At 40.2% G+C, this 25,635-nt stretch overlaps 2 protein-coding genes across 2 annotated transcripts in view; one reads left to right on the top strand and one right to left on the bottom strand.

The window, feature by feature from the left end:
* Positions 1-25,635, top strand: part of TG (thyroglobulin) — a 144,623-nt gene that overhangs the window by 81,174 nt on the left and 37,814 nt on the right. The gene's annotated exons all lie outside the window — the stretch shown is intronic.
* On the bottom strand, positions 1,821-25,469 carry SLA (Src like adaptor). Its single transcript, XM_056485107.1, has 8 exons — positions 25,285-25,469; positions 20,086-20,179; positions 14,084-14,183; positions 10,851-10,937; positions 9,433-9,536; positions 7,763-7,894; positions 5,717-5,849; positions 1,821-4,831 (listed from the first exon to the last, which is right to left on the bottom strand). Exons 2-8 carry the CDS (start codon positions 20,144-20,146, stop codon positions 4,612-4,614), a joined length of 837 nt encoding a protein of 278 aa, XP_056341082.1. The 5' UTR covers positions 20,147-20,179; positions 25,285-25,469; the 3' UTR covers positions 1,821-4,611.

The raw sequence follows: 25,635 nt of genomic DNA, 5'->3' as shown, positions 1-25,635 counted from the left end.
TCTCCAGGAGCTGGATGCTTCACCAGGATGTGCAAGAGATGCACTTGGGTGTTTGATTTACTCATAGTAAGAATCCAGCTTTCGTCACTGTGGTTTTTTGTGTATTATATAAATAACCTTGTTTCGTAACCTGTAGGTACAACAGCTCAGTTTCCATTCCATAAATACAATTGTTGGTCAGCAGCTTTTACACCCTGAAACTGAAGTGCCAAACTCCCACATGTTGAAGTATCCAGTCTTTTTATCGGATCTTATGACAGATTTCATTTAAAAGAAAGGTCAAGTTTCAGAGAATAAAAATCAGTTTACAGGTGGTCTTGTTTCCCATCAGCTTAGATAATTTTCTCAGTCACTCCAAGTGATCTATATTCTTACAGCCTGAGTGTTGAGTCTCAGGACTCTGAGATCAGTTTTGTCAGCATCAATACTGCCATTTATCTTCACAGCTTCAGATAAGCTCAGTGTGCTCTGAAATGAGGCTTAATCACCAGAGGAGGTTTATACACCCAGCAGAAATGGTTCTTGGACAAAATGATCTCTGCTAGTAGTGTTGCCTTGGAATGGTGAGCAGTGGGATAGAATTCTTGGTTCAGGAAGGTGAGGGCCAATTAAATAAAATGTTGCCTTGAAAGTAATGACATCTTAATTGAGTACCTAATTGTTCTTCACTGTGCCCTTCCTTCAGGAAACATAACTTGCCTTTGCATCCCTGTGGCTCAATAAGTTTATTTTAATTGCATTGCTCTAGTGGGGAAGGCAAGGGAAGTTTTTGAATATTGCTGCTCATTAATTGGGGGTTTTTGTGTCGTTATCAGATAATTCCTCGCACAGTTCCTAGATTTTTAGTCAGCTCTTAGCATAGAATTTAATTTGCCTAAAGACCCAGTGTCCTTTTCTCTCCTTTTCCTCCTACTTTGAAGTCCCAAACCCTTTACTGACATGGCTGAGGATGGAGCCCTGTGAAAGCTGTGGCAGGACACAGTGCAATTTAACAGCTGAGCCACGTAGGGAAGGGAAATGCAAGGATCTCTTTGCTTATTGTTGCTTCTGGAGAGTTGTTCCACATTGTATCTTTTCTTTTATAAAATATAGTTTAAACTCAGTCTTTCTCCTACAACAGAACACTGAATAATGGAAAACAGTGGCAAGTGCAATGAGAAGATAGGTGCACCAATTCTTTCCACTTTTCTAGTGTTTATATAATTTTTTTCCCTGGGACTGTGCAGACCACTGTCTTGGCAAAAGCAGCATCTCCACTGAGTTCAGAGTAGTCTTAATTTCAGATTTCAGAGTAGTGTTCATTACTTATCCTGACTGCCTCACACTGGATTTAGTTTTCTTGTGAAATACACCAACAAAATGAAAATCAAGCAACAATAGCAGTAGCTTGTAGTTTAAAAATATAATTGATCTCTTTCTTTTAACAGCTGAATTTGGTTTCTCATATCTCCTGTAAAATTATGTGTCTTGCCTTTGTTGGAAGACACCAAGATAATTGAGTACTTTTAATTTTACTTTAAAAGGAGGTGCACAGAGACTAGAGTCATGAAACTGGAAATGTATACCAGGTATACCTTTCAATGAAGCAATAGCCATCTTCTGCAAAAGTCAGCATTGCCTTCCTTGATTCTGTATTTGTTATGCTTGATAAAACCATGCTGCTCCTGAGCATGCAGAGAAGTGGGGTGTATGAAACTTTCTTTATTAGAAAATGTGAACCTGAAATAGCAAAATGCTTTTGAGTTTTCTGTGTCTGCCCTATAACAGCTTTTGTTTGGAGCAAATCTGAAAACAAATTGTACAAAATCAGTGCAAAGCTCTCATGGGGACTTTTTAGAATTTATTTAATCTTTCAGTGGTGTGATTAGTAATAAGTGGTATCAGTGATTATGGTCTTGTTTTAAATGGTTTAAGAGCATTTGATTCCATATTTTGATCACTCAATTAATTTACCAGTGCAATTTTGATGTAGATGACTGGGTCAATGGCATGGATTGCAGGAGGCTGCAGGGGGAAGGTGTTAGGTGTCCTCTCCAGGCATTCCTGGTGGGTGCCAAGGGCAGCTCCCAGCTTTCTTCCACCCAGTGCAGGGGAGGACACCAGGTCCCTCCTGGCCATGGCAGCAGATCAGACAATAGTGGAAAGAAGGTTTATTGCTCTTCCACTGCAGTCAGGTGCAGGGCTCTCTGATGACCCTAAATATCCCTGATCCTGGTAATTAGCTACTCTTTAGATCCCCTTTCTTCTCTCTATTCTTATCTCCTTGTTCCCTTCCTTTACCAGTCTCATTCCCTTTCAAACAAACCAAACACCTCTTTTGGTTACTTTTATTCATTATACCAGTTTTGCTGCATCCCTACCCAATTTTTGTACTTCTGATACCATTTCATAGGTAATGTCAGATTTGCAGAAGATCACTGGGGGATGTCATCCCTTGCAAGCTTGTGTTTCCCAAAAGGTCCCCAATAAAGTCTTTCAGTTACTTGTAAAAATGGCCAGACCTCACAGAATTTCCCCACAACCATCTGTGAAATCCTGCCACCCCTATGGCACATTTAATTAGTTTTTTTCACTTTATCTTGTCATTACTGTGAGGATGACAGTGTCTACATAGGTCACCCAGGAAGGTTGTGGAGTCTCCATCCCTGAAGATATTCCTGGATGTGGTCCTGGGCAAATGGCTCAAGGTGGAGCAGGGAGGGGTTGGATCAGAGGATGCCTGGGGTTCCTTTCCACACTGAACTGGTCTGTGGTTGTTGATCCTGTCACCATCAGAATGTCTTATCCCCTTCTCACAGAGTGTGTCCAAGTGCTGCCAGTTGTGTGGGCTCTGGCATTCTTTTGTCACCTTCCACCCAAGATACCCTCTGGCACTGCCATTGCAAGGCTGGGTGCTTGTACTAGTTACACACTAGGTTTTCCATTTTCTAAAAGCAACACAAAGTAACTTCTGAATATTATTTTAATGAATAAATACAAGTCATGACTTAGAAATCTGAAATGCTCCCCATATACATTTCATGGATAAAATGTGGGCACCATAATGTATTGATTATCAGTAACAGTAATTAGATTATACAAATGCCTAGACTTCCTGAGTGTGTTTTGCTCTTTAGAGTTCAGTGTTTACCAGCCAAATCACATTCATCCTTTAAGTCCTGAAATATGTTTAAACAAGCTATGAAATGTTTTGATCTCTGAACCTTTCTTGCTAGTGCAAACAACCTGATACAAGATCTAAAGAGCACGTAGACTTGTCCTAAGAAATGTTTAGATAAAATGTACATATATATATATATGTATATATAACCTCTCAAATTCTCTATTTCACCAAACCTTCATTATTCAAATCTGTGCAAAAAGGTACAAGAGAATATTGGATTGAAACTTTCTCAGCTTGAGAGCATAGCTTGCAGCATTTTACACACTCAGACAAGAGTGATTGCTTGGTTTAGAAAGCAGTCACAAGCAGGTTCAAAGGAAAATGCTACTTGCTCCTTTATCACTTAGAAAAGGGTACATACCTGTAAAAAAATAAATGAAATTTCAGAAAACCCTCTAATCCTGAAGTGGTTTGATGGAAAGTTTAATTACTGTTTGACGTAACTTGCCAGACAAGAAATTAGGAAAAATCTCTAACATCCACTGTTACTGATTTGTTCCCTTAGTTTAATTATTTTAAAAGCTGCTATTAATATAAATATTATACATAAATATGTGGCTGACTTCAGAAGTCAAAGTTAAAATATCTCCCTGTACACATAAAAGGTCACACCTTTGCAATCCAACCTTTGCAGTTAGGCACAGTATCATCACATCTTGCTTTTCAATTAAACCCCCTTTTGTTCTCTGTTTATCTGCTTTACTATGAGCAGCTGAATTACATGTTTGGATATGCCTGAACTCTCATCTCAGGTATAAGCAGGAGCTGCTTTTTTTGGTGAATTAAGCCTGTTCTTAATTTTGTGACTGTTTTATTACACTGCAGGCCATTGCCAGCAAGTGAATTAAATGCTAGTTTTAAAGTCAGTGATTTGAATTTTTTTCTCCTAAAAGATAAGTATGGAGTCACTATAATCAGCTGTTTCTTGGATGCTGGATGTTACTTTCTTGGGGTTATTGATGTCTCTCTGACCCATTTCCATGACAATAGTTAAGTCTATCTTGAAAAGAAAAATGCTCCTTTTTTCATTGTAGATAGATTCTGTAAAGAAGGTTTTCAGCCTTGTGGAGAATACCAGAGTTAGACTTAATTTAAGTTCTTGAGCTGCAGTTAGTCCTTCCCCGTGCAGTCACCTCTGCACAACGCTGGGCATTGCCCCTGCTGAAGAGTCACCTGCAACCCTTGGCTTTTGACTTAGAGTCTGTCTCAGTATCCTGCTTGTGAACCAGTTCTGGGCACTGGGGACATTCCCAGCATATGCCATGGCTGAGATAGCACCCTTGGAAGGTCTCTGGTGAGCACTCAGAAGAGGAAATGCAGAACTGCTGGTGTTTGGTCACCAGCTTAGCTGATTGTATCTCTCAGCTGTTGAAGGATGCAGGACCACAGGATGCTCTGGTTTCTCTTCTAACCCGTCAGTTTTTGGCTTTTTCCTGTTTGTCTTATATTTAGTTGTCATAGAGTGTAGGTGGCAGGTGAAGGGCACTCTTACGTTTGCTCCCTGTGTATATGAGAGATTGGGATTTCTTCTTCCTGGCACTTGCAAAAGAAGTGTTGTCATCCTCAGTTAGGGAGAGGTAGGAGGCAATGCTTTCCCTCAGGCCATAGCTGAGGCAAGAGTCATCCATTGCTGCCAGGGTGCTTTTGGCATCTTCAGCCAACTCCAGCCTTTAAAAGAACAACATTTTGTTACCATTTCAGACACTTGGACTGAGCCTCTTGGGATAATATTAACAGTTGTCAAACCTAATAATGTTATTTTTGTTGTATAAAAACATTTCTGCCTCATAAATCACCAAGCATTTCTGTCACTTAGCATTTCTCAAAAAAACTGTACAACAGTAATATCTAAATGTTTTTTGACACTTGAAAAGGAGTATCATCTATATTCTCTTCTTAATATGTAGGAAAAATGACATCAGTACTGAACAAAATTTTCTTCCCTTCATAAGCACATGAATGTTTTGTGAAGGAAAAGTAGTGGAGGGAAATTTACTCTTCAAAAGTAAAAGGTGCTTCTGTTTCTGAGGGTGTTTGTTTCCCCAGCTTCTGAAACCTGACCTACTTTCTCTTGTGGCAGTTGTGATATTAGAAATCTCATGAATTGGGCTGTGTGTTAAGAGAGACACAACAGGAAAGGTTTATTCTTGGACAACATGTTCACTGCACCTGTGCTGCTTCCTGGGGGTGTGAAAAGGGGGAGCCACCTCTGCTGCCACAGCTCACCTGTGAGCTCCTGCCCATCAGTGGGATGGACCAGCAGGGCTGGTGTCCTGGGCTTTGTGATCCTGCCCCAAAGGGCTGAACACATGGATAGCTGGATAGCAGAAATGATTGAATGCTAACTGTGCTTTCACAGTTAAACCTAGATTATCAGTTAGAGAGCTGGGCATTCAGTTTTCATGGATTAGCCTGATGTGAGATTGTCCAAGCTTTAAAAGTGCTTTCAGGAGAAGGAAATAAATAGCTGTGTCTTCTGTGTTGCAAGAACAAGTATGTGCACAGCTGGGAAACCCCCCTGTTGTTTCTGGCAGCCTGTGCTGTATGTGGTACCTGTGAATGTTTCTCCAGTTGAAGTTTTTATTCCGCATCACCACAGGAGGAACCGGATCCACCACGGTGTTGTTGTTAGTGCACTGGGTAAGACACGGTGTTGTAAGGACACAGCAGAGACCATCTGCAACTTCTGAACAGGAAAATGAGTACACAGACAGTTAGCATTTGCTTACTGTTCTCTTTCCCTGGTGCATCCTCAAATAAACAGTTTTGGACTCAGTACTAGCAGTCAAAAACTGTGTGTTCTCAGCAAGGACACAGTAACACAGGCATAATCTTTCCCTGTCCTCATACCTTTGCCTTTTAATTTCTCTTTGGGTATACTTCATACAGTACAAGTGAGGAACTGAGGCACAGAAAGACAAAGTTACTTGCTCAAAGACTAGAAGGAATTTTGTGACTGAGCAGAGAATTAAACCCAGTTTTTCTGAGCCTTTGGTGAGTTCTGCTTTGCTTCCTATTATCTCAGCCATGCAAACAGAGTGTAAAAAAGATCAGATTGGCTTGTGTGCATTCATACTCTTCTGTATGAACATGACTGTGGAATGAATCAAGGTTCACATGTCACCTTGATCAGTGTTTCTGTGCTCTGCCCTCTTCTTACTCCAGCAGGAACATCACAGATATTCTTCTGCCCAAGCAGAGAACATCATGGCTAGATGCTGGTGTTCTATGACTCTGAGTCTTATTTCAGAGTGAGAATCTGTATCTTCTCATGGTGGGGGAAGGAGACCTAAATCTAACTATGTCTCCTCTTACACCTATAACTCAAGTAAAAATGTTAATTGTTGCAAGTTTTGGGTTCTGTCCCAGCCCAGATTTTAGGCATTGATTGTTTTCTTTTTTCTAAATGGTGAAAGGTGTCAACTAGCTAACATGTAAATAAATATATATCTCCTGTCCAAATTCTTACTTCTCTCTTTGTATCCTTGGACTTGAAAGTTTCATTTGCTTATTTTAAATGTGAATGACTCTTCTCCTCATTTTATCAGTGTACTCTTTGGCCATCATACATTTTTTTTTCACTTGTGAAATACTTAGGTATGGTATTTTTACACTTTTAAAATTACAGAGCACCCATTGCTCTGTAAAAAAGCACAGAACCTTTTGTTCTCTTGTAACTTTTAGGCAGTTTTTTGCAATTTCCTTCCTCATTTTAGAACGTTGTCATTATGATGCATGGTAACTGCAGCCACTTAATTGTGTCATTTGTCAAGTTACCTTTCTGACACAGGTTAAATTGCCATAAATCTGAAAAACTATCATTGAAAAAGGTGTCATCCCCTGGATGACATTAGTAGCAGTGACAGCAGACTCTGCAATTGAGCTACAGCTTGAGCCTCTTTATATAAGTTATACTGATAAATTCCTGCCATACACTTCTAAAGTGATAGGGAAGAAGCTTACAACATTTCTGAAAATTTTCTACTCCAGATAAGGTTGTGTGCTGTAGTGTTTTTTTAAGAAAACACGAATAGAGAAGCTAGTGTTGCATGCCTTGAAGCTATCTGCCTAAACAGCAAATAAATGAATGGCAGACATCTTCTTGTTGGCAAACAGAGTCAGACAGTTACAATCTGTCTCTGGAACCCAGAACTATGGCTTCTGTACAGCTGAACATTTTTGTGTGCTCACTCTTTGACTTCAGGTGTGCTCTGAGAGGGGCTGGGCATCCCTGACCTCTGCTGACCTCCAAACTGCATTTGGAAGTTCTCCAGGGAGCTGCTAGACCCTGGTGTCTGGCTCAGTGTTACTGACATGGCCATACAATATCCTGCACAATACCATGCAAAACACCAATAAAGACAGAGCCTATCTGGCTTTATTTAGCTGACTTCTTGTATTGATTTCACTTCTACTGTTAAAGGCAGCTTATTTTTATTTAGGATGAAAAATAAAGTAAAATTTATAAATCTAAACTTTTTCCATTGCTTCTTCTGTGATAGTATTTGGAAGTCTTGGACATAGGCAAAACTTCTTGTTCTGGACCTTTGACAGATAGTTTCACAATGGAAAATATTTTATTTCTGCACTTATTTTTACCTGAGTAGTGATTGACAAGGTCTTCAAGGCACTGGAAGGTTTGCCGTGGGGAGATGTAATACCAGTTATTTGGGAGGCGGAAGATCCTGTAATGTTTCACTTGCCTGTGCCTCACTGACAAGGAATATAACCCTGGAGAGACAGAACAACTAATTACACCTAAGTAGGGCTGCAGTTCTGCTTGGCTGTGTGTAGCAGAATAGAGCATCTGTAAGATGTGGTGCCATTACTCAAAACGTCTCAGAAATAGCTGAAAAAACCTGGGTGGCCATCTGATATAGTACTTATATTTATATATATACATAAATATAAAAAAGGGTACAACATCACCTGGGGTTTTGGTTGAATTTAAATTTCTGGTGTGCTTTTCTTTTATTATTGCTGGCATGGGATCTTTTGAAATGTTGTAAAGGAAACAGGCCTTTACAGAAGTTGTTTGCCTTCCACTGAATAAGGAGATGAGACTCACAGGCTGGTATTCTGATTTAGTCAGCTTTGAGTAATGAAGCAAGCTGAGACCTGATAATGCAGTCATGGCAGGATTTTTCACTTGGATTTTTCAGTTTAGAACTGTTCTGCAGCATTTATTGGCAAGGACTGAATGCCAATCCTAAATTTATTTGAATGTAGTAACGATATTAAGAAAGTAATTGGCCTGTGGTATGCAAGAGGTCAGAACAGATGATGTACTATTCCCTTTTATCTGTAGTATTGTGACATTAGAATGTGTTCTAGTGCTTCAGAAAAGGAAGCCAGCATGTTGCACACGGGAGATTGGTTCAGCCTGGAGAAGAGCAGACTGAGGGGAGACCTGATTGCTGTGTTCAGCTTCCTCAGGAGGGGCAGCAGAGGGGCAGACACTGATCTCTCGTCTCTAGTGACCAGTGGCAGGACCCAAGGGAATGGCCTGGAGTGTCAGGGGAGGTTTAGGTTGGATATCAGGAAAAGGTTCTTCACCCAGAGGGTGGTTGGGCACTGGAACAGTGGAGTGGTCACAGCATCAAGCCTGACAGAGCTCACAAAGAGAGTTTGAACAATGCTCTCAGGCACATGGTGGGACTCTTGGACTGGTCCTGTGCAGGGCAGGAGTTGGACTCAGTGACCCCTATAGGTTCCTTCCAACCCAGGACATTTTATGATTCTGTTTCTGTGTCCCCATTGAAGAAAATAAAAGTATAAAGTTGGTACAGTATAATTCCCATGTAGCAAAAGAAAAAAAATAAAATTGAAGGCCAGTCATTTTTGAAAATAAATAAAAGATCTCCCTTGTTTATATAGTAAACACACTTATGCACCACCCCCACTACTAGGTGTGCATTTTACAACTTCTTGAATCAATCTTTTGTGGACTAAGGCAAGGTTGAGAGTTTTCCTTCATTGAAAGTCCCACTGCCTCATAAGGTTTGAATGCAACCAGAGTAAATAATAGTGTTTAAACAACTGTGTCTTGCTTGTGCTGATGCCTGTGGAACTTTCCATGGCCATCAATAACTCTGTTTCCAGTAGGTGCCTGCTAAAGGCTGGCACACTGCACTGGGTGCTTCAGCTTCCCATCATTTACTTTTTCTGGTTTTGGACTGATCCATATGAAGCAGGACAGGGAGTGATTTAAAGAGCTGTAAAACTGTCAATGCCTGAGAGCAAGAGGGAGAAGATCTGTATTGTCTCACCTTTCCTGGTTTCACTCTCTCTGATCATGAAGGAGCCGACCTTGGTATTGGGTAGCTGTAGAAGTTCCTCTGCTTTTTCTCTTCCCAGCCCTTCAAATAACCAGCTGTGAAGCAGGAAAAAACAAATTCTGAAATTTGGACACCAGTGAGACAGTGAGCAGCATGTGGCTGTGAAAGTGCTGGATTAGCCAGGAAAAGTGACTGCAAAAATAACACTGTGGCTTTCTATAGTTATTCTCTCAACTGTGTTCAGGCATATTTCCCCAGTTTATGGAGAAATTTTGCTGGTTTTGAGTTCCATTAACCTTTGTGAGGTTAAGGGAAGAATAAAAAGGTTTGGACTTAGTAGGGAAAACAAAACTTTTTGAGCTGCTTTGATCTGTATTGCTGGGGACAGATTCATGTGATGTATTGATGACATCTGTGGCATTAGTGAAGTCTCTCTTTTCATTTAAACCACTTTTGTTAACCCCAAATTGTATCATAAATGAACCCCAGATAAGTTACAATTATTTTGTGCCTTCTAGGGAACACTCCAACTATTTAAGTTAATGGGTGGGCTTTGTGGATAAGGGAAAGTGGAATTAGCCCTATAAGTTTTCACCATAACTTGGTGCACTGTTTTGCCACAGCCAGTGTCTTGCCATGCATCTGGGCTTGCTCAGCTGTTCTAGAGTTACTGGCATTCTATTTTAAAGTTCTTCTCATGTGTTTGATCCAGTCTGCTGTCACTGAAGTTTCAGACAGTAGCTTCCATTACCCCACATCTGTGCCCTGCCTTTGGGAAAGCATTGCTGTTTCAGGAGGATGTAAAAGCATGTTAAAATTTAAGCACTTGCATAGTTCACAGTGACATTCACAGTTCATATCCTTAAAATTAAACAGGTATTAAAACATTTGCCAGAAAACTTTGAAGTGTGTGCTTTAATGTTTTTTCCCTGAGTGGTGTCTATGGCAACAAGAAATTTCTGAAATTTCCTTAGTTCTTCCAGTGAGAAAGTTTGCATTCTTGAATGACTTATTAGCATTTCTGTTTGTTCTTTTTGGCCTGTTTTCCATGAGCAAACTTAGCTAAAATTTTACTCTATGTAAGTATTAAAAATCCATTCTAAATAGGCTCTCTTCATCAATGCCTTTAAGCTAGAGATCAGTCCATGCAATAGATTTATATTAAGTATCTTATATGTGATTTTAGGTGGTTTTGGCTCTTTCCAGCATTTAAAAGAAGGATTTTCCTTTTCACTTAGTCTAAATTTATATGTGAACTTGAGGCTTTCAGTTTTCAAAAAATGTATTTTAGACTGTAAATAAATAAAATTTCTGTCACTATTGGCATTTTTTGGACTACCACTGTGGGTAATCAGAGGAGAATATGTAAAAATGTGGTGTCAAGAGGCTATGGAAGTGCATTTACTTACCCATGATAAACCTTTGCTACATATTTTCCTGGAATATAGTTTTCTCGACCTGTTGTAAGGGAATGGACTCTCCACCAGCCTCCTTCACTGTGAAAGCAAGAGAAGGGATATTTTCAGATATATTTTCAGAGCTTCTCATCATTTGGAAGTTAGTGAAGATATTCAGGTTAGCCTGCAACCTCCTGTGTGTGCTCCTGAAACTATGTATTCAGAAAGGAACCCTGTTTGGTTTCATTTAGAGCAGTTCCATTTCTAAACCTACTTGAGAATTAAATTTGGACACAGAAATAAGCTACATTTGTTCCATTTAAATTATGTAAGTAATAAAATATTTTTCTGTAGTTGAAAGAAGAAGGATAAATACTCAGTGGTTAAACCATGCTGTGCTCTGCCTTCCCACAGCTAGGCTTGTACTGGTGTCCAAGACATTCAGTTTACAGCTGAGTGTGTTGTGTCTGGACAGCCCTGTAACTCCAGGGTAGAGGTTCCTGGGAAATGGAGCCTGTCTGCTTGGAAACAGGCTGTCAGTTCAGCAGAACCTGGTTTGTGGTTTGCTCTTTTCCTTGTCTTCCATGAGTTACAGACCAGACTCCAATAAATAGACCTTGTAGCTGAAGCTGCAGGTGTGTGTTTTCCCCAATGCATCTTAAGTTATTGCTGTGATTCTGGCTTTGACTCTTGAATCACTTCAGAAATACAGGGTTCCAAGGATTGTCAGAGGGATGCTGCAGAGCTTTACTTGTAGTGAAAGGATGCTGATGACTGATGGGTTCCAAATAACTGTCTTGTGTTTGAATGCTGTTTTTGTGGATTTTCTTATAAATGCTCCCAAAATAATGTCTAGACTCAGATCAGTCTCAGTGTGTGTCAAAACAGCTGTGTTGAAATCACTTAGGTTAAATGTCATGAACTATGGCTGCTGGGACCATGGTCCAAAATGTCTGTGCTGAGGGAAAAAGGGAAGTATCTACTTCTCAGAGCTGGAAATTCCAGGGTACCAAAAATTTTGTGTTTGGTTTTCCAGATGAAATGAATTTATCTATAAGAATTTTAGGTTATTTTTGTCCTTTTTTTCCCCAGAACTCTCTTAGACAGAACCAAGAATTGCAATAAGAAAAAAAAAAACCAAAAAACCAGAGAGATTTGTCATCTCTCTTCCTCCAAACTTTAATATTACTAATCTTGAAATATCCTTCTGATGATTAAAAATCCCAGCTACAGAAATTATGTAGATTGGGATGAATCTTAGAGGGCATTTGATTTGACTACTGCCAGCCAAATGCAGTTCATCTGTGCCTGGCCAATGTGGAGAGTGAGGAACAGTGCCAGTGGTGCTTGTATAATTCTGCCAACCCAGAGCAGTCACAAGTATCTGTGAGGAGCTGCATTTCCTGTGGAGGTTCCATATGTCCTGTAGAACAGGATTGCTGGGGCTGATTGCCACTACACATCACTGCTTTGGGAGGAGGCTGAAAAGCTGCTGCTGTGAAAGCAGTGCATGCTGCTGCTTGTGCTGACTCCTCATCACTTGTGCTCTGAGCATGCAACACTACTCTTCTTTTTTTACTGTGTTTTACTTCTTTGAATGATTTCAGAATAAAGCTTATGAGCAGGAAGATGCTTCAGGCAAACAATTCCCACTGACATCAGCACATACCCCAGCAGGGGAGAACAGGTCCTTCATCAGGACACTGTGGTTTGCACAGAGTTGTGTCTTGTCTTCTGTGAACAAGCTCATGATTCAAAATAAGAAGAGGAAAGTTCCCATCAAGGCTTGCTTTGGATCTAATTTATCCATCAGGAGAAGCCCTTGATCACTGCACAGCAGACAAACGTGTCAAAAGCTTCCAAAGCCTGTTCTTTTAGAGGTGTTCCTGCAGTAGTTTGTACTTTATACATATAATATGCCAATACAATTCCCATGGATATGGGAATAGGCAGTGCTGTGGTGGTGTGAGGGCCTGTAGCTGATGAAATCTGAGAGTGAGGCTTTAAGCTGGAATTTCCAAGCTAAAGCAGTTGTTGTTACCATGTCATGCATTTTCTGCAAACTGCAGCAAGGTTTACACTGCTAGAAGCTAGCAGAGAATTCCCCTGGTTTAGAGGAGCTCTCCATCAGCAGAAAATTTATCTGGTGGTATTGTCTGAGTCTTGGGACCCTTAGGTTCAGGAGGCAGAGAAAGAGCTGTGTCAGCAGAACGAGTTCACCCATTCTGGGGCAGCCCAAAGGTCTGGGTCAGCCTGTGCCTTGTGACTGAGAAAGGCCACTGCAGGTCGTGGTGGCCTGGAGAAGAGTCTGAGAATTCATCAGTCATACATGATGCTTCTCTTGAGTACTTCTCCAGCCATTTTACTGTCTGGTTGAGAATTTTTAAAAATTATTTTTGAAGTTCTCCAAGGATTCCTCTGCTGTTAATATGTCTGGTCTCCCTTTGAACCCATCTGCTCAACCAGCTGCAAAAATGAAATCTTTCATTTCATTTTGAGCAGAGCAAATAGTGGCTGTGGGGCTGAGTAACTCCAGGAGGTAACTGTGTGCTGATACAAGCTGTGCCTAGAAGAACATCAGGGCTGCTGGCTTCATTTTTCTGTACATTGCTCATTCTTATGTCTTGCAATATTGCTCTATGGGTTAAGGTCAGTTTGAACTAGTGCTCTTAAACCTACTTACTTCTGGGGCTCTTAATTTTTTTTAGTGGAACTGAGAGAAATCTCTCTTTTTTTCCTCACTAAGAAAATGCAGAATTGATTAAAAAAGAGAAACCCCCCTCACACTTTTTTTTTTTTTTTTTTAGATTTGCCTTAAATCGCAATGAAATTCTAAGACTTAATCATAACGAAGTTGTTAGATTAAAAAGCGTGAGAGAGAAAATAACAGACACACATGACATAAAGAAATTCAGACTTATTTTGGCTTTTTCTCTGTTTCCCATTACATTTGGGGAATACTTTCTCATAATAATTTTTCAAAGCAGAATTGTTCTGAATCTTGTTTTAGAATAGAGTCTGAATCCATCTTGAGAAACCTAAGAGAAATCTATGGATCAAATGACAATCTGTAATCACAAATCCTGAAACTACACAGAAATTTGCAGTATGTGTAAGCATCCTTCTTGAAAATTCTGAACTCAGTTCATTGTGCTGAACTTCCTCCAGTTTGGGCCAGGTGCATAAAACAGAGCTATGCTTCAGTTGAAATAAAACCCAATTTTAAAATAAATTGATCAACTTACTCTGATAGCACACGTAGTTTTTCCCCTACGTGAAATATAGGTTGGCTTATGTCTGCTGAAGGGTAGTCATGGAGAACAGCCAGGAAGTCACTCTCCTGACCTGTGGAAGAAGAAGGAAAAAGTTACTTAAAGGTAGAGCTCTGAGACAAAACTTGATTTTTCTTTAAGTATGATAAATTTTTTGTAGTAGGTCAAATAGGGAAAAAAAAAATCTCTGAAATGTCACTTAATATATGTAAGAAGCTAAAGAAGAGCTTGTAGATTTATAAGAAAACTGTGAAGATACTAGAAATGAAAAAGGTCATGTGGTTAATTGTAAGTAACTAAATTTAGACCACTTTTTCTAGCAAATACTATATTTAAAGGGCATATTCAGTTTGAAACTAAAAAAATTAGTAATTCTTCATAGTATTAGGAAGTAACCCAGTTTGATTAATGCCACTGTCTCTAATTGCCTCCAGCTAAATTTCTGTAGCATTATATTTAAGAAAAGGAAGATGCATGTTGAGTTGTTTCAGAATTTTACACCACTGATACTTTTCAATGGTATGAAATCAGTTTAGATCAAGGTCAATGAGAGTGTGGCCACTACTGCCCATTTCCATCACTTTTTTTTTCCTTGATCATCAGCCACTGCACTTTGTTCTCACCATTGCATGGAGACTGTACTAGAGCTTCAGTGAAAGAAAACAGGCACAGGTGTGTTTAGGTTGAAAGCATTTACATTGAATCATTGAATATAATTATTTTTAGCTTAAGGACAATGCCTTTAGCAATGCTTTTTAAAAATTATGCTGTTTATTTATAAATATATAAATACAATGGCAAATTGCAGAGCTGAGGTCAGCCAAGAGATGAGAAGAGCTTTTATATCAGCTGGGATGAATCTGGGACTTGCACCCTGTACAGGACATGTTCACTCTTCTGGGTTTCTAAAGGATGGAGCACTTCACACAACACTGGGACTATCAGACATGGAGTGCTCCTCATCCTGCTGGGATCTGTGGTGCCCAGTAAATGCTGACAGCTGGGAGACTCAGGAATGTGTCATGCTGGGTGTTTTGGGCTCTTTGTCTCAAGTCCTGGCAAGAGGGATTGTGCCATACACTGTTTCTCCTGGAAGCAGTTCCTCCCCTCCAGGATCTCACAGAGCTTCCCTCTGCCTCCACCAGGGTCAGCACCCTGATCCTTAGGAATACCATCTAGCACTGCATTTGCAGAGGTTGTTTGATCTCCATACTTCCCACTCTGTGCAGCCCAACATGTGCAAAAAAGGGTGTGAATTCAGGGTTGGAAATATAGAGATAGAAACACTTCTGTATCTTGTTAGTTTTTTCTCATTTAATATAGATTTGTTGCCAACTTCTCTTTAAGAAAGACAACTTTGGAGGGAAACCTGGTGTAACACCCTGAATGAATGCTCTGTGTTTTTAGCTGTGTGTCTCAGGGCCTTAGAAACAACCCTCAGAGATAACAGTAAAAGGCTGAAGGAAACATGAAGAACAGAAACACAGCAAGTTACCCAGAGAAGCTGTGGAGTCCCATCCCTGGAAGTGCTCAAAGCCAGGTTGGATGGAGTCTGAGCAACTTGATCTAGGGGATGGCATCCCTGTCCATGGCAGTGAGAATGGTCAGATGATCTTTAGGATTCTTTCCAACCTGAACCATTCTATGGTTATTTTGAGAGTGGGTTTAATAGTGTCACTGAACTAAACAGGACTAGTCAATACAGCCAGGCACTGTGATTAGTCTAATGTAACTTTTTGGACACTTAGTTCAACCCTATTGAAGAAATTCTGTGCTAAACCTTTGATGGCTTCCTTGTTCTGCACAGAAAATCTAGTAGCACCTTCCTGTCTATGAAGCTACTTAGTACCTGAGTCTAATACCCACTAAGCATTGGCACTGAGCCTTTTCAACAAAACAAAGTCTTTATCCAGGACTATTAGAAGACATACAGACCAGAAGGTGCATTTTAAAAATAGCAAAATGAGGATAAAGTGCCATCATGTAATTTCCCTTTGCAGGTTATAAAACATCATGTAATACTACATTGAATCATTGAATATAATTATTTTTAGCTTAAGGACAATGCCTTTAGAAATGTTTTTTAAAAAATATGCTGTTTATTTATAAATATCCTGCTTCCATATGCAAGAGTGGAAAATAAGTGTTTTCTGCTCTCCTTCTTGGTGTACTGGTCATTTGCATTTTGTTATGCATTGTGGGGTAGGTGACTTTTTGTCTACTCCAGCAAGACCTGTGTTACTTTGCTTGCACTCTCATTTCTATATTAATTTTTGTTTCAGTTTTGCATGTTAATTTTTAGTTCTGAAAAGGAAGGAATATATCAGAGTGTTATCTTCCACACCCACGCAAATGTTACCTCTTAAACTACACACAGTTATATTAAAGTGTAAGGAAAGGAGTGAACCCCCTCATTCTCCACTTTGTTTTGATTGGTATTTAAGTCAAACCTCACTGGGTTTTTTGGTCATGCAAAGTACCCCACCACACTGTACAGCATTTCACAGAACCCATAACTGCTCCTTACAAACACAAAAGCCTGGAAACAGGAACTAAACAAATTACACGCTTTCTCCACACCTAAATTTCAGGGTGATCTAATAGATTTGATCTGATGAGCTCCCCACACTTTCAAGGTGCAAAAGAAAAAAGATTTGCCTGAGTTTATCTAACACAAACTCTCCTACCCAGTACAAGTGTAGGTTACATCTGAAATGGAACAACTCAAAAGTTAGAGTGGAAAGATTGAAGCACAATCGTTTCCACTGCATCAGGTGTTAATTCTGGGTGGTTTTTTTAGGAGTGGGAAATGAATGTGAAATGAGTGTGCTAATTTTAGATGTCTTCACACCCTCGTCTAGCAAAGTGTGAGACTGAATATTGTATCCTTCAAATTATTTATTGGGAATGGACTATGAAGCATTATTAGAGTAGGAAGAGCATAGGCAGAGCATCCAGATCCAGCTCATCACCCTCCAAAATCTGCTGTGCTGAGCACTGACATGGTCCATGTCTGGAGTGGGAATGAACTGTCTGGAGTTCAGCTCCATGCATCATCCAGCTTTACTGGCCAGCAGAAATACTATGATTTATGGCACAGGGTGCACCAGAGTGGGTGAAGGAGGGCACTCATGTGCATCTGGGAACTGTACAGCACCACAAGGTGTGGCTGCAGTCACACTTTGGTACCCAAGCTAGATCTAAACCAGCCAGCTTGGGAACTGAGAGTTGTGCAGGTGCAGCCCAAAAGGACTAACCCTTGATTCAGGGTCCCAAAGGAGGACAGAGAGGGGCTCACAGCCCTTGATGACCCTTTGCTGTTCTGCTGAATGTCATCAGTCCCTGGGTTGTGCCAGGAATGCCTGTACAGTGTGCTGGCAGTTGGGGTGCAGTTATCTTTGGGGTCCCAATGCCTCCTTGGGAAATACAGTTTATACACTGTTCCCTTTCTCAAGGCCAGGACTGACACACTGGTGGTGAGGAAAGCACAAGGTTTTGCTTCCAGTGCAATTTCAGGCAGCACCAGGGGCTCATAAGGGTCTGATGAACATGGCAGATCAAGTCTGCAGACTGCAGTTATCTATTTTCTTCCCCCTTTTTGGTGGAAACTCTTTCATTCTTTCCCTTCTGTTTCACTACTTCATTTTATTCACTCTCACTGAAATGAGCCAGTGTCAAACCTCCTAATAACTGTTTCAACTACTGAAAGTCCATGGATTGCATCCTCCACCTCAGTTAAATCAAGTCTGTTCCTGGCCAGGTGGAAACCTGTGTTTTGTGATGTGATTTGGAGTTTGATCTGCTCAGGAAGGGAAACAGATACAAACTCACTGGATGAACCCCAACACATAATTTGGTACCAGGCTCATTTTTAGAAGCCTTTTTTCATTGCATTTGGATAACTGTACTGAGTTTGTATTCCCAACTTTCATTAGCAGCATCTTATGAAAGATGCTGGTCTGACCCAGACTAAGAGATGGATGGAACCAAAGAGCTATTCAGGCTGATAAATCCTAAAATCACAGAATAGTTTGACTTGGAAAGGACCTTTAAAGGTCACCTAGTCCAACTCTAGGGGTCATCTTCAAATAAGTGGGGACATCTTCAACTGGATCAAGTTGCTCAGAGCCCCAACCACTCTGACCTTGAAAGTTCCTAGAGGTGGTGCATCTGCCACCTCTCTGGGCAACCTGGTCTGGTGTTGCACCACACCCATTATAAAAAATTTCTTCCTTATATCTACTTTAAATCTACCCTATCTTAGCTTAAAATCATTATCCTTTGCTGTATCACAACAAGCCCTGCTAAAAAGTCCATCCTCATCTTTCTTATAAGCCCTCTTCATGTTCAGAGAACTGCAATAAGGTCTCCAGGATGAACAACCTCAGTTCTCTCATAGGAGACGTGTTCCATCACTGATCATTTTTGTGACAACCCCCCTGCCTTTGGATGATTGAACATGGATATATAGTGGAATTTCAGCTGTGAGAGTGTCTGAAACATCCCTACAGCCTTGGCAGGTGTCACTGCAACTAAGGAGATTTATTGTCTCCCCAGGCGGTAGCAGGAGGTCAGGGAGGACTAACAACACCCCTTCCTAGATGTGCTGGATGTGTAGGACAGTTCAAGTAGATTGAGCCCTGAATTCCTAAATAGATATTTTCCCCTTGTAACCACTGTGCTATCAATGTTTGCAGAGTTATCTTCTAGGGGTATGTTCTATTTCCATCACAGAAAGGGTTGCAGTTGTTTTTAGCCCTGCTAAATCCTGACTTGTAGCATGTGCAGGACCAAGCAAATTTGGTCACAGCCATTGCCTGCTCATCAGCAAGGTCCTGCTTTGAGGGAGTGTATGTCTCTGTTTTGGTGTTTATATGTGGTATTTGTGTCAGCAGTTGTTGGGAGTATCAACATTAGAAAAAAAAAAAAAAAAAAAAAAAAAAGTTTAGCAATATACTGAGTAGTTTTTGGTCTCTGCTGTTAGGACTGAGGGCTGCAAGGCTGCCCATCTCAGTGAGTTCCTAACCATACCCAGCAGGGCTGGGTTTCCTTGCAGCAAAAATGAAACCATGCTTATTTCCTATCCTTAAAATAATGAGCAGCCCAATCGAAAAATCTTTCATGGAAAAACCCCAACATTAAAAAAAACCAAAAAACCAACACAACCTACTTTAGAAAACGCACCCCAAAGCCAAAGGAAAAAACCCACAAACTCCTCTTCACCTTTGGGGAGTGATTTATTGCAGCTCTTGTGCCAGCTGCCTGTGTTAGTGCACCCTGAGGGCTGAGGCTCTACTGGCTCTCTACCCACTCACTCACAGTTTGCAGTAGCTGATCACCAAATCCCTCTTCCTTCCCCCTCCTATGCATGACCTCCACCAGCCTGCAGAGGTGACAAGGAGGGATTTGCAACCTGATTTATTCACGTGTGGATACAGAGGGCAGATGTGTTATATTCTTCTTTGGCAGCTTGCCCTGTGAAACTTGTAATCCTCTATAGCTTCATGGATAAATCTGGTGACAGGTTGGCTGTGTGCTACTTTTAATGCAATTATCTGGCAGTGGATTGACCTGAGGTTCAATGCAATACATCATTAAAACTTTTGACCTTAAATGAAGGAGCCCCAAATTTCAAGAATAAATTTGTATAAAATATCACATACAATTATGTCAAAAGACAGCATTCCTGGTTTCTGAAGTAGCATTTCTGTGCTTTCTGATTTGGAAGGAACATCTTTCAAGGAGCACCAGCAAATAATACGTTTAACATTTGGGGTTTTTAATTAAAGTGCTTCTTGGAAAATGAGCTGAAACAGCTAAATATAGGCACAGTCTGGTGGATGCCCTCCTTCTCCCACAGCAGCCATGCACTTGCCTGCTCTTGTCAGGAGAGTGAAGAAAGACACATGGCTGAGTCTGTCATATATCATATCTGAGCATCTTTTTCTCTGGAAAGGAAAGAAACGAGTGCTTACCCGCCTGGCTCGGCGCGCTGGTTTCCTCGGATGCTCTCAGAGTTTTCACAGTATTTCCCATTGTGCTCGCTAATTCCCTCAAAGTTCTTCAGAACTAAATCAAAGCAGACATTGAAATTTAACATCACAGCAACACCTGCTGTGCCAGCAGATGAGAAACGACCTAGTTTGGGCGTCTCCAATTTCGTACAGTTTTGCTTTTGAGAACTCTGGTGTCAAATTCATGCAAGAGTTTTACATACTTGCTAAACTCTCACCACTTTTGTGCTTTTATCAGGGGAGCAGCAGAAAACCACAGCTAGGGAAGTAGCTCAGAAGAACATGATGCAGTAAAAGTTTCCATTACCAGTACCTCAGCACAATAGGAAGTAACAGCAGAGCTTTGCTCATATGGGCATCTCGTATACAAAATGTTTTTTCAGCATTTGGGGTTCTGGGGCTACAAAGGATCTAATTAGACTGATGTCCCTGGTTTTCAGCACTGTGTGTATATTATGCTGGTTTACTACTGAACACAAAGAACACAGCTTGGTAGGTTTGGGCTTTTTTCTGGTGCAATTTTGCCCTCAGCAAACATAGTCAATTTTTTTTCTAGGTAACACCTTGCCTAAAATAATGTTTGATTTCAAATCAGTCCTCCTGCATAAAGCCAGCAGTGCAAATTCTTCAGATACCTGTCTTAAAGTTTTGTTGGATGTATAAGTTTCAATTGTGGAACTAAATACTGAGAGGGGAACAGTTCCTTCTCATAGTTTTGCTGCAGCCATCCTAATTCTCTCTGATAGATGACATAGATATAAATATTTTGAATGTGGAAGGTGTTCATGCGATGGTATTTTTTCAGAGGCAGAAGACAAAAAGCTGTCTATTTAAAAACTGTACATTAAAGCAAAATAACACCACCATCTGATGGGTAATTATATTTTAAAAATATATTTGTCAGTTTCCCTGTGAAAATGATAACAAGAGCTCTAGCAGTGTAAGTATTCTGCATCTTGTGGCCTTTTCTAGCTTAAATATTTCAAAGAATTTTACTGGCTTTGGTGTGCTGTTCTTCACTTACACTTGCTAGAGCCTGATGAGGGTCAGGTGGAGAGATGTCCAACTTGAGAAATAAAACTGCTGACATCAGCAAGACTTTATTGCTAATTGCTCTTGGAATAAGATTGGCAGAATTTCAGGATATTGATTAATACCATACATTTTTAACGTCTTACAGACAGTTTAGGAAGACATCCTATGGAATAAAATGCCATTGAAAGAAAAGAAAATTTGTCCCTTATTGACTGCAAGGAGCGAGTGCTAGAACAGATGGTAGTGCACAGTTTGACTCCACCTCATCTGCTTTCCAAGCTTCTTAGTGCTGCTTCCAAAGGCTCTGAGCTAGAATTCTCTATTTCACTGGCCAAATGGCACATTACCCCTTCACTATATGCACTCAGAGCTGGCTTGGGCACATCTGGAGGGTGCAGCTGTGCCAGTGTCTTTCTGACAAGCATCTGAAACCTACTTGCACAGGAACAAAAACGTGCTGCCCAATAGGAGAAGTCTAGAAGCTGAATAAAACAGCACCCTTAAATTTAAATAAACTACTTGGGTATTCTCTTTCTAAAAAAAGGTCTCTTGACAGAGAAAAAAAAAAAAATTCTTTCTCCATGTAAATGCACCTACATTTCTTAACCTGAAACCACTTTGTCAGAAAGGTCTGCTTTCAAGATCATAATTTTCTTATCTAATTTTGTGTCTTTTTCTGCAAGACCCAATGTTAAGTTGTTGAACATTTTTCTTACTTGCATCCCATAAAGAACAAGAGGTAAACCCATAGGAGTAGAGCAACCAGTATTTTGGCTAGAGATATTATAGATGTTCATGGCTCATCTTCAAATTAGCCTGAAAAATTTCCTGGGCACAGCAACAAAGAGGACTGATAATCTCTGCTGAGCTCTGTGCTCTGGTGGATGCATTTTTGCATTAATTTAAAATGGAAGCCCAAATCTTGCTCAGTGTATAGAATCTAAGCTGCAGTTACCAAAAATGCTGTGCAATTCCAGCTAGATGGCAAGAATGACAACATAAACATCTTATGTCTATCTATAATTTTAACACAGGAAATTGATATTTAGATGAGAATTGCAAAATAAAAGATAAAAAAAAGAGTCTTACCTACCTCCAAGTACCACTTTATGCTGAGTTTTGTTATTTGAGGGCCAGGAGAGCAAGTCATCCAACAAGTGTCAGACTTGTAATATTTGTGCATGGTGGAAAGACTTCTGAAAATTTTACTTCAGGCTTTCCATTTTCTAAAAGCACAGCAAATTTCACCAAGGCACTTACATTTTTCTAGATGGTGTTTAAGGATCTAAACTCTAAATGCTGCTTTAGAAATACCTGAAGTGTTTCTGCAGGATTGCTTATACGTCGTTTGCAGTTAAACCACAGTCAAGAGGGATTAAATTAATCCAGAGGGATTAAATACTGGATAACAGGTTCCCTTCTGCCACACCAGAGGTCCTTTGAGAACAACATCTCATTGCTGTTCTCAAAGGGCCTCTGAAGTCATCAGGGCAAACGTTCAGCTCTATGCTGCTGCCTTAGATGTGGAAGAATCTGACTTGTGGAAAATGCAAAGTTGTGCAGCACTTTCCGAGCAGAGAAGAGCAGTGACGTCCTGGGTTTGCCGTCAGGAGCGTGGCAGTTTGTTCTTTCTTGTGTTTCTCCTTGCATTTTCCATTCTCTTTTACTGGCACTACCATTGGTGGTATAAAGTTGTGAAAGGGACAGAGAGTTCAAGGTGCTCTCCAGATTCATGGCAGAAGGGTTCAGTAAAAATATAAAAAATTAAAATCTCTGACCCTTGCTGTAAATTCACTTAACTAAAGTGACTAAAAGGAAAATGAGACATGAGACTAGGTTTTACTGCTAAGGACACTTGTCATTATGCACATGGGCAGAGTGAAGGTTCCTATAGTTCAGTCAAAGGTGGTGGAGTAAATATTCTGAGGTATGACTCAACCTTCAGATGTTGAAAATGGGACATGGAAGTTTTGTTTGAAATAGGGCAGGCAAAAATTGTTTCTGCTTGTTTGCTGGCAGTAGCATATCACTGTTTCAAGAGTAAGAATGTACAAATTAGTACCACTGTTTCTAGAATAAGAATGTAGGAATTAGTCATATTTCTGAAACAGTAGTGTTCTTTACTCCCTAGTGAATGATAGAACCTGATGGCTTTAGTAGCTTGGGCTTGTGTTGAGTTTTTGTCAGCACAATACAAATCCATTCCATCACTGGATGACAAACTCTTGTGCAGTTTTCTGAAATTTTGAGATACTCTGCAAAACTAGACTTACTTTAAAGTAAGCTTTAAAGATCTCATGAACCAATTGTTTTCATTGAAACCAATAGAAGAATAGTTACAGTTTTATAGATTATACTCTTCTGAAGTAGCAAATTTGCTACAGGTGCTGGATCTCACTTGACCTTATTGAATCATAAAATAATTTAGGTTGGAAGGGACATTTATAGGCCACCTAGTCCAACCCTCCCTCCAGGAACAGGGACATTTGCAATTAGATCAGGTTGTCAGAGCCCTGTCCAACCTGGCTTTGAATGCTTACAAGGATGGTGCATCTAACACCTCTCTGGGAAACCTGTGTTTCACCCCCCTCACTGTAAAAACTTAGTTCCTTATATCTAAACTTGATGACAGAGTTTGGGATAGCAGTAGAAGTGCCATCCTTCCATCACAGAAGCAGATAATATACCAGAGCCAAAGGAAATAATTCCCTGAGGGTGATGCAGGAAGAACTAATGAGAAATAATAGACTCTAAGCTCACTCTGTCTTATCTACCCCAAACCCTGCATGGAGTGCAGCTGCTGTTCAGCTCAGAGGAACCACTGGGCAGCTGGGAACCAAAATCTACCTACAGCTCTCCTGCTCACCAGCCACCTCCTCAGGCTTGCATGAAAATTTGGTTTTTAACTATTAAGATCACATTTACAGAGTTCCAAGCATTGGTCCTTGCTCCTCTCCCCTTTCCACTTGTGCACATTGTCCAAGGAAAGGTGCACACACAGCTATTGGGGCTTAGGGATCTTTGCTGCCAAAAGGAACATAAGTAAACATCCACAGTCCCAGTCCTGCTTTGTGTCCTATTTATCAGAACTCAGCAGATATGAATTCTTCACCTGTCAAGACTGGAATCCCACTGACCTACATCGTGTGACCCCAAAACCTGTAGCAGAATTTTCTCCTTCCGTTCCTTTGAGCAGCACATGTAGCAATAACTTCCTCTTGCAGAATTTGTTCTTCTGCAGCAGTTAAATAGCATGGAACATAAAAGATTCTGCTACTTGGTGAGAACTTTTTTGAAGTTATATTTAATATGATTGAGAATTAATTAATATAAAGAAATGAAAGTAATAAGAGGAATAAAAAGGCAAGATAAGCACATGAATAGAGCCCTCCTACAAGGAATACTGTAGAATAGTAAAATTAGAACATTTATCATTCCTGAGATGCTATACCGTATTTTATTTTTGTTTCCTGATATTCACATCTATATTGCCAAGGTCTGACACTTTCATTCTCAATAAAGTTCACAGGTAATAGCTGAATCTCATTTAGCTTGAAAATTAAAGCACTGGCATCCTGTTATTTTTCATGTGGGGAAAGAAAAAGCAAAACAATTTAGATTTCAGAAACTGGTTTTTTTTTTTTTTAATTTCCCTTAATTTATCATTAATCAAAATGAACATCCTTTCAGCTTTGAGGTATGTACCTTTGCAGTTAGAAAGAATAACATGATACTCTCATAAAAGTAATTCATAGACACATGCAAACATGAAACAACACAGAAATACCACACTATGCACACTTCTAACACTTTGAATAAAAAGCCCACTAATCTGTGGGTTTATATTTTGGTTATAGTGAAATGCAGTTTGCTTTAAAATAAGGTCTTAAGCATCTCTCTGACTCTTAGGTTTCAGTAGAAATACTCCTTGTCCTGTCTATCTTTAGTACCACTCCTTATTAAAAGGATCAAGGCAGGCTCTTCTATTTCTGCCTTTGGTGGTGCTTAAAATCCACGTCTGAATACTGTCATTGTAAATGAAATAGAACACCCTTGCACAGAAATAAAATTGAAACATTTGGTCTCGCACGCAGATAATGTAAAATATATCTCAGCAGTGATTACCTTTAAATGCTAGGCATGGCATTCCAGGTTGCAGTATTTCTGAGAAAAGCTGTAGTCATAGTCGTGCTCTCGTGCTGCCAGCAAGGTTTGCTGATCCAGCCGAGGAGCAGCCGGGCGAATGAGTGTGTTGTGAAGTTCACGCTGTCATGTAGAGCAGCATTTGCCAAACAGGCCACATACTTCCTCCCTGAGAAATAAGGAAGGCTCAAAGTGTTTGCAACAGATGAGGTTCCTGTTGCAAGTCACTTCTGAAGGCACATTTTATCTATGGGCTGAGAAAAACAGGGAGGTTTTCAATGTATTGCATCAGGGCTGGTTTCAGCAGATATAAAAAATGAGGGAAATAACCTA

The sequence above is a fragment of the Oenanthe melanoleuca genome, chromosome 2 (assembly GCF_029582105.1).
Source record: "Oenanthe melanoleuca isolate GR-GAL-2019-014 chromosome 2, OMel1.0, whole genome shotgun sequence".
Classification (NCBI taxonomy): Eukaryota; Metazoa; Chordata; class Aves; order Passeriformes; family Muscicapidae; genus Oenanthe; species Oenanthe melanoleuca.
The sequence above is the reverse complement of the archived record's forward strand: the minus strand, read 5'-3'. Positions and strand labels throughout refer to the sequence as shown.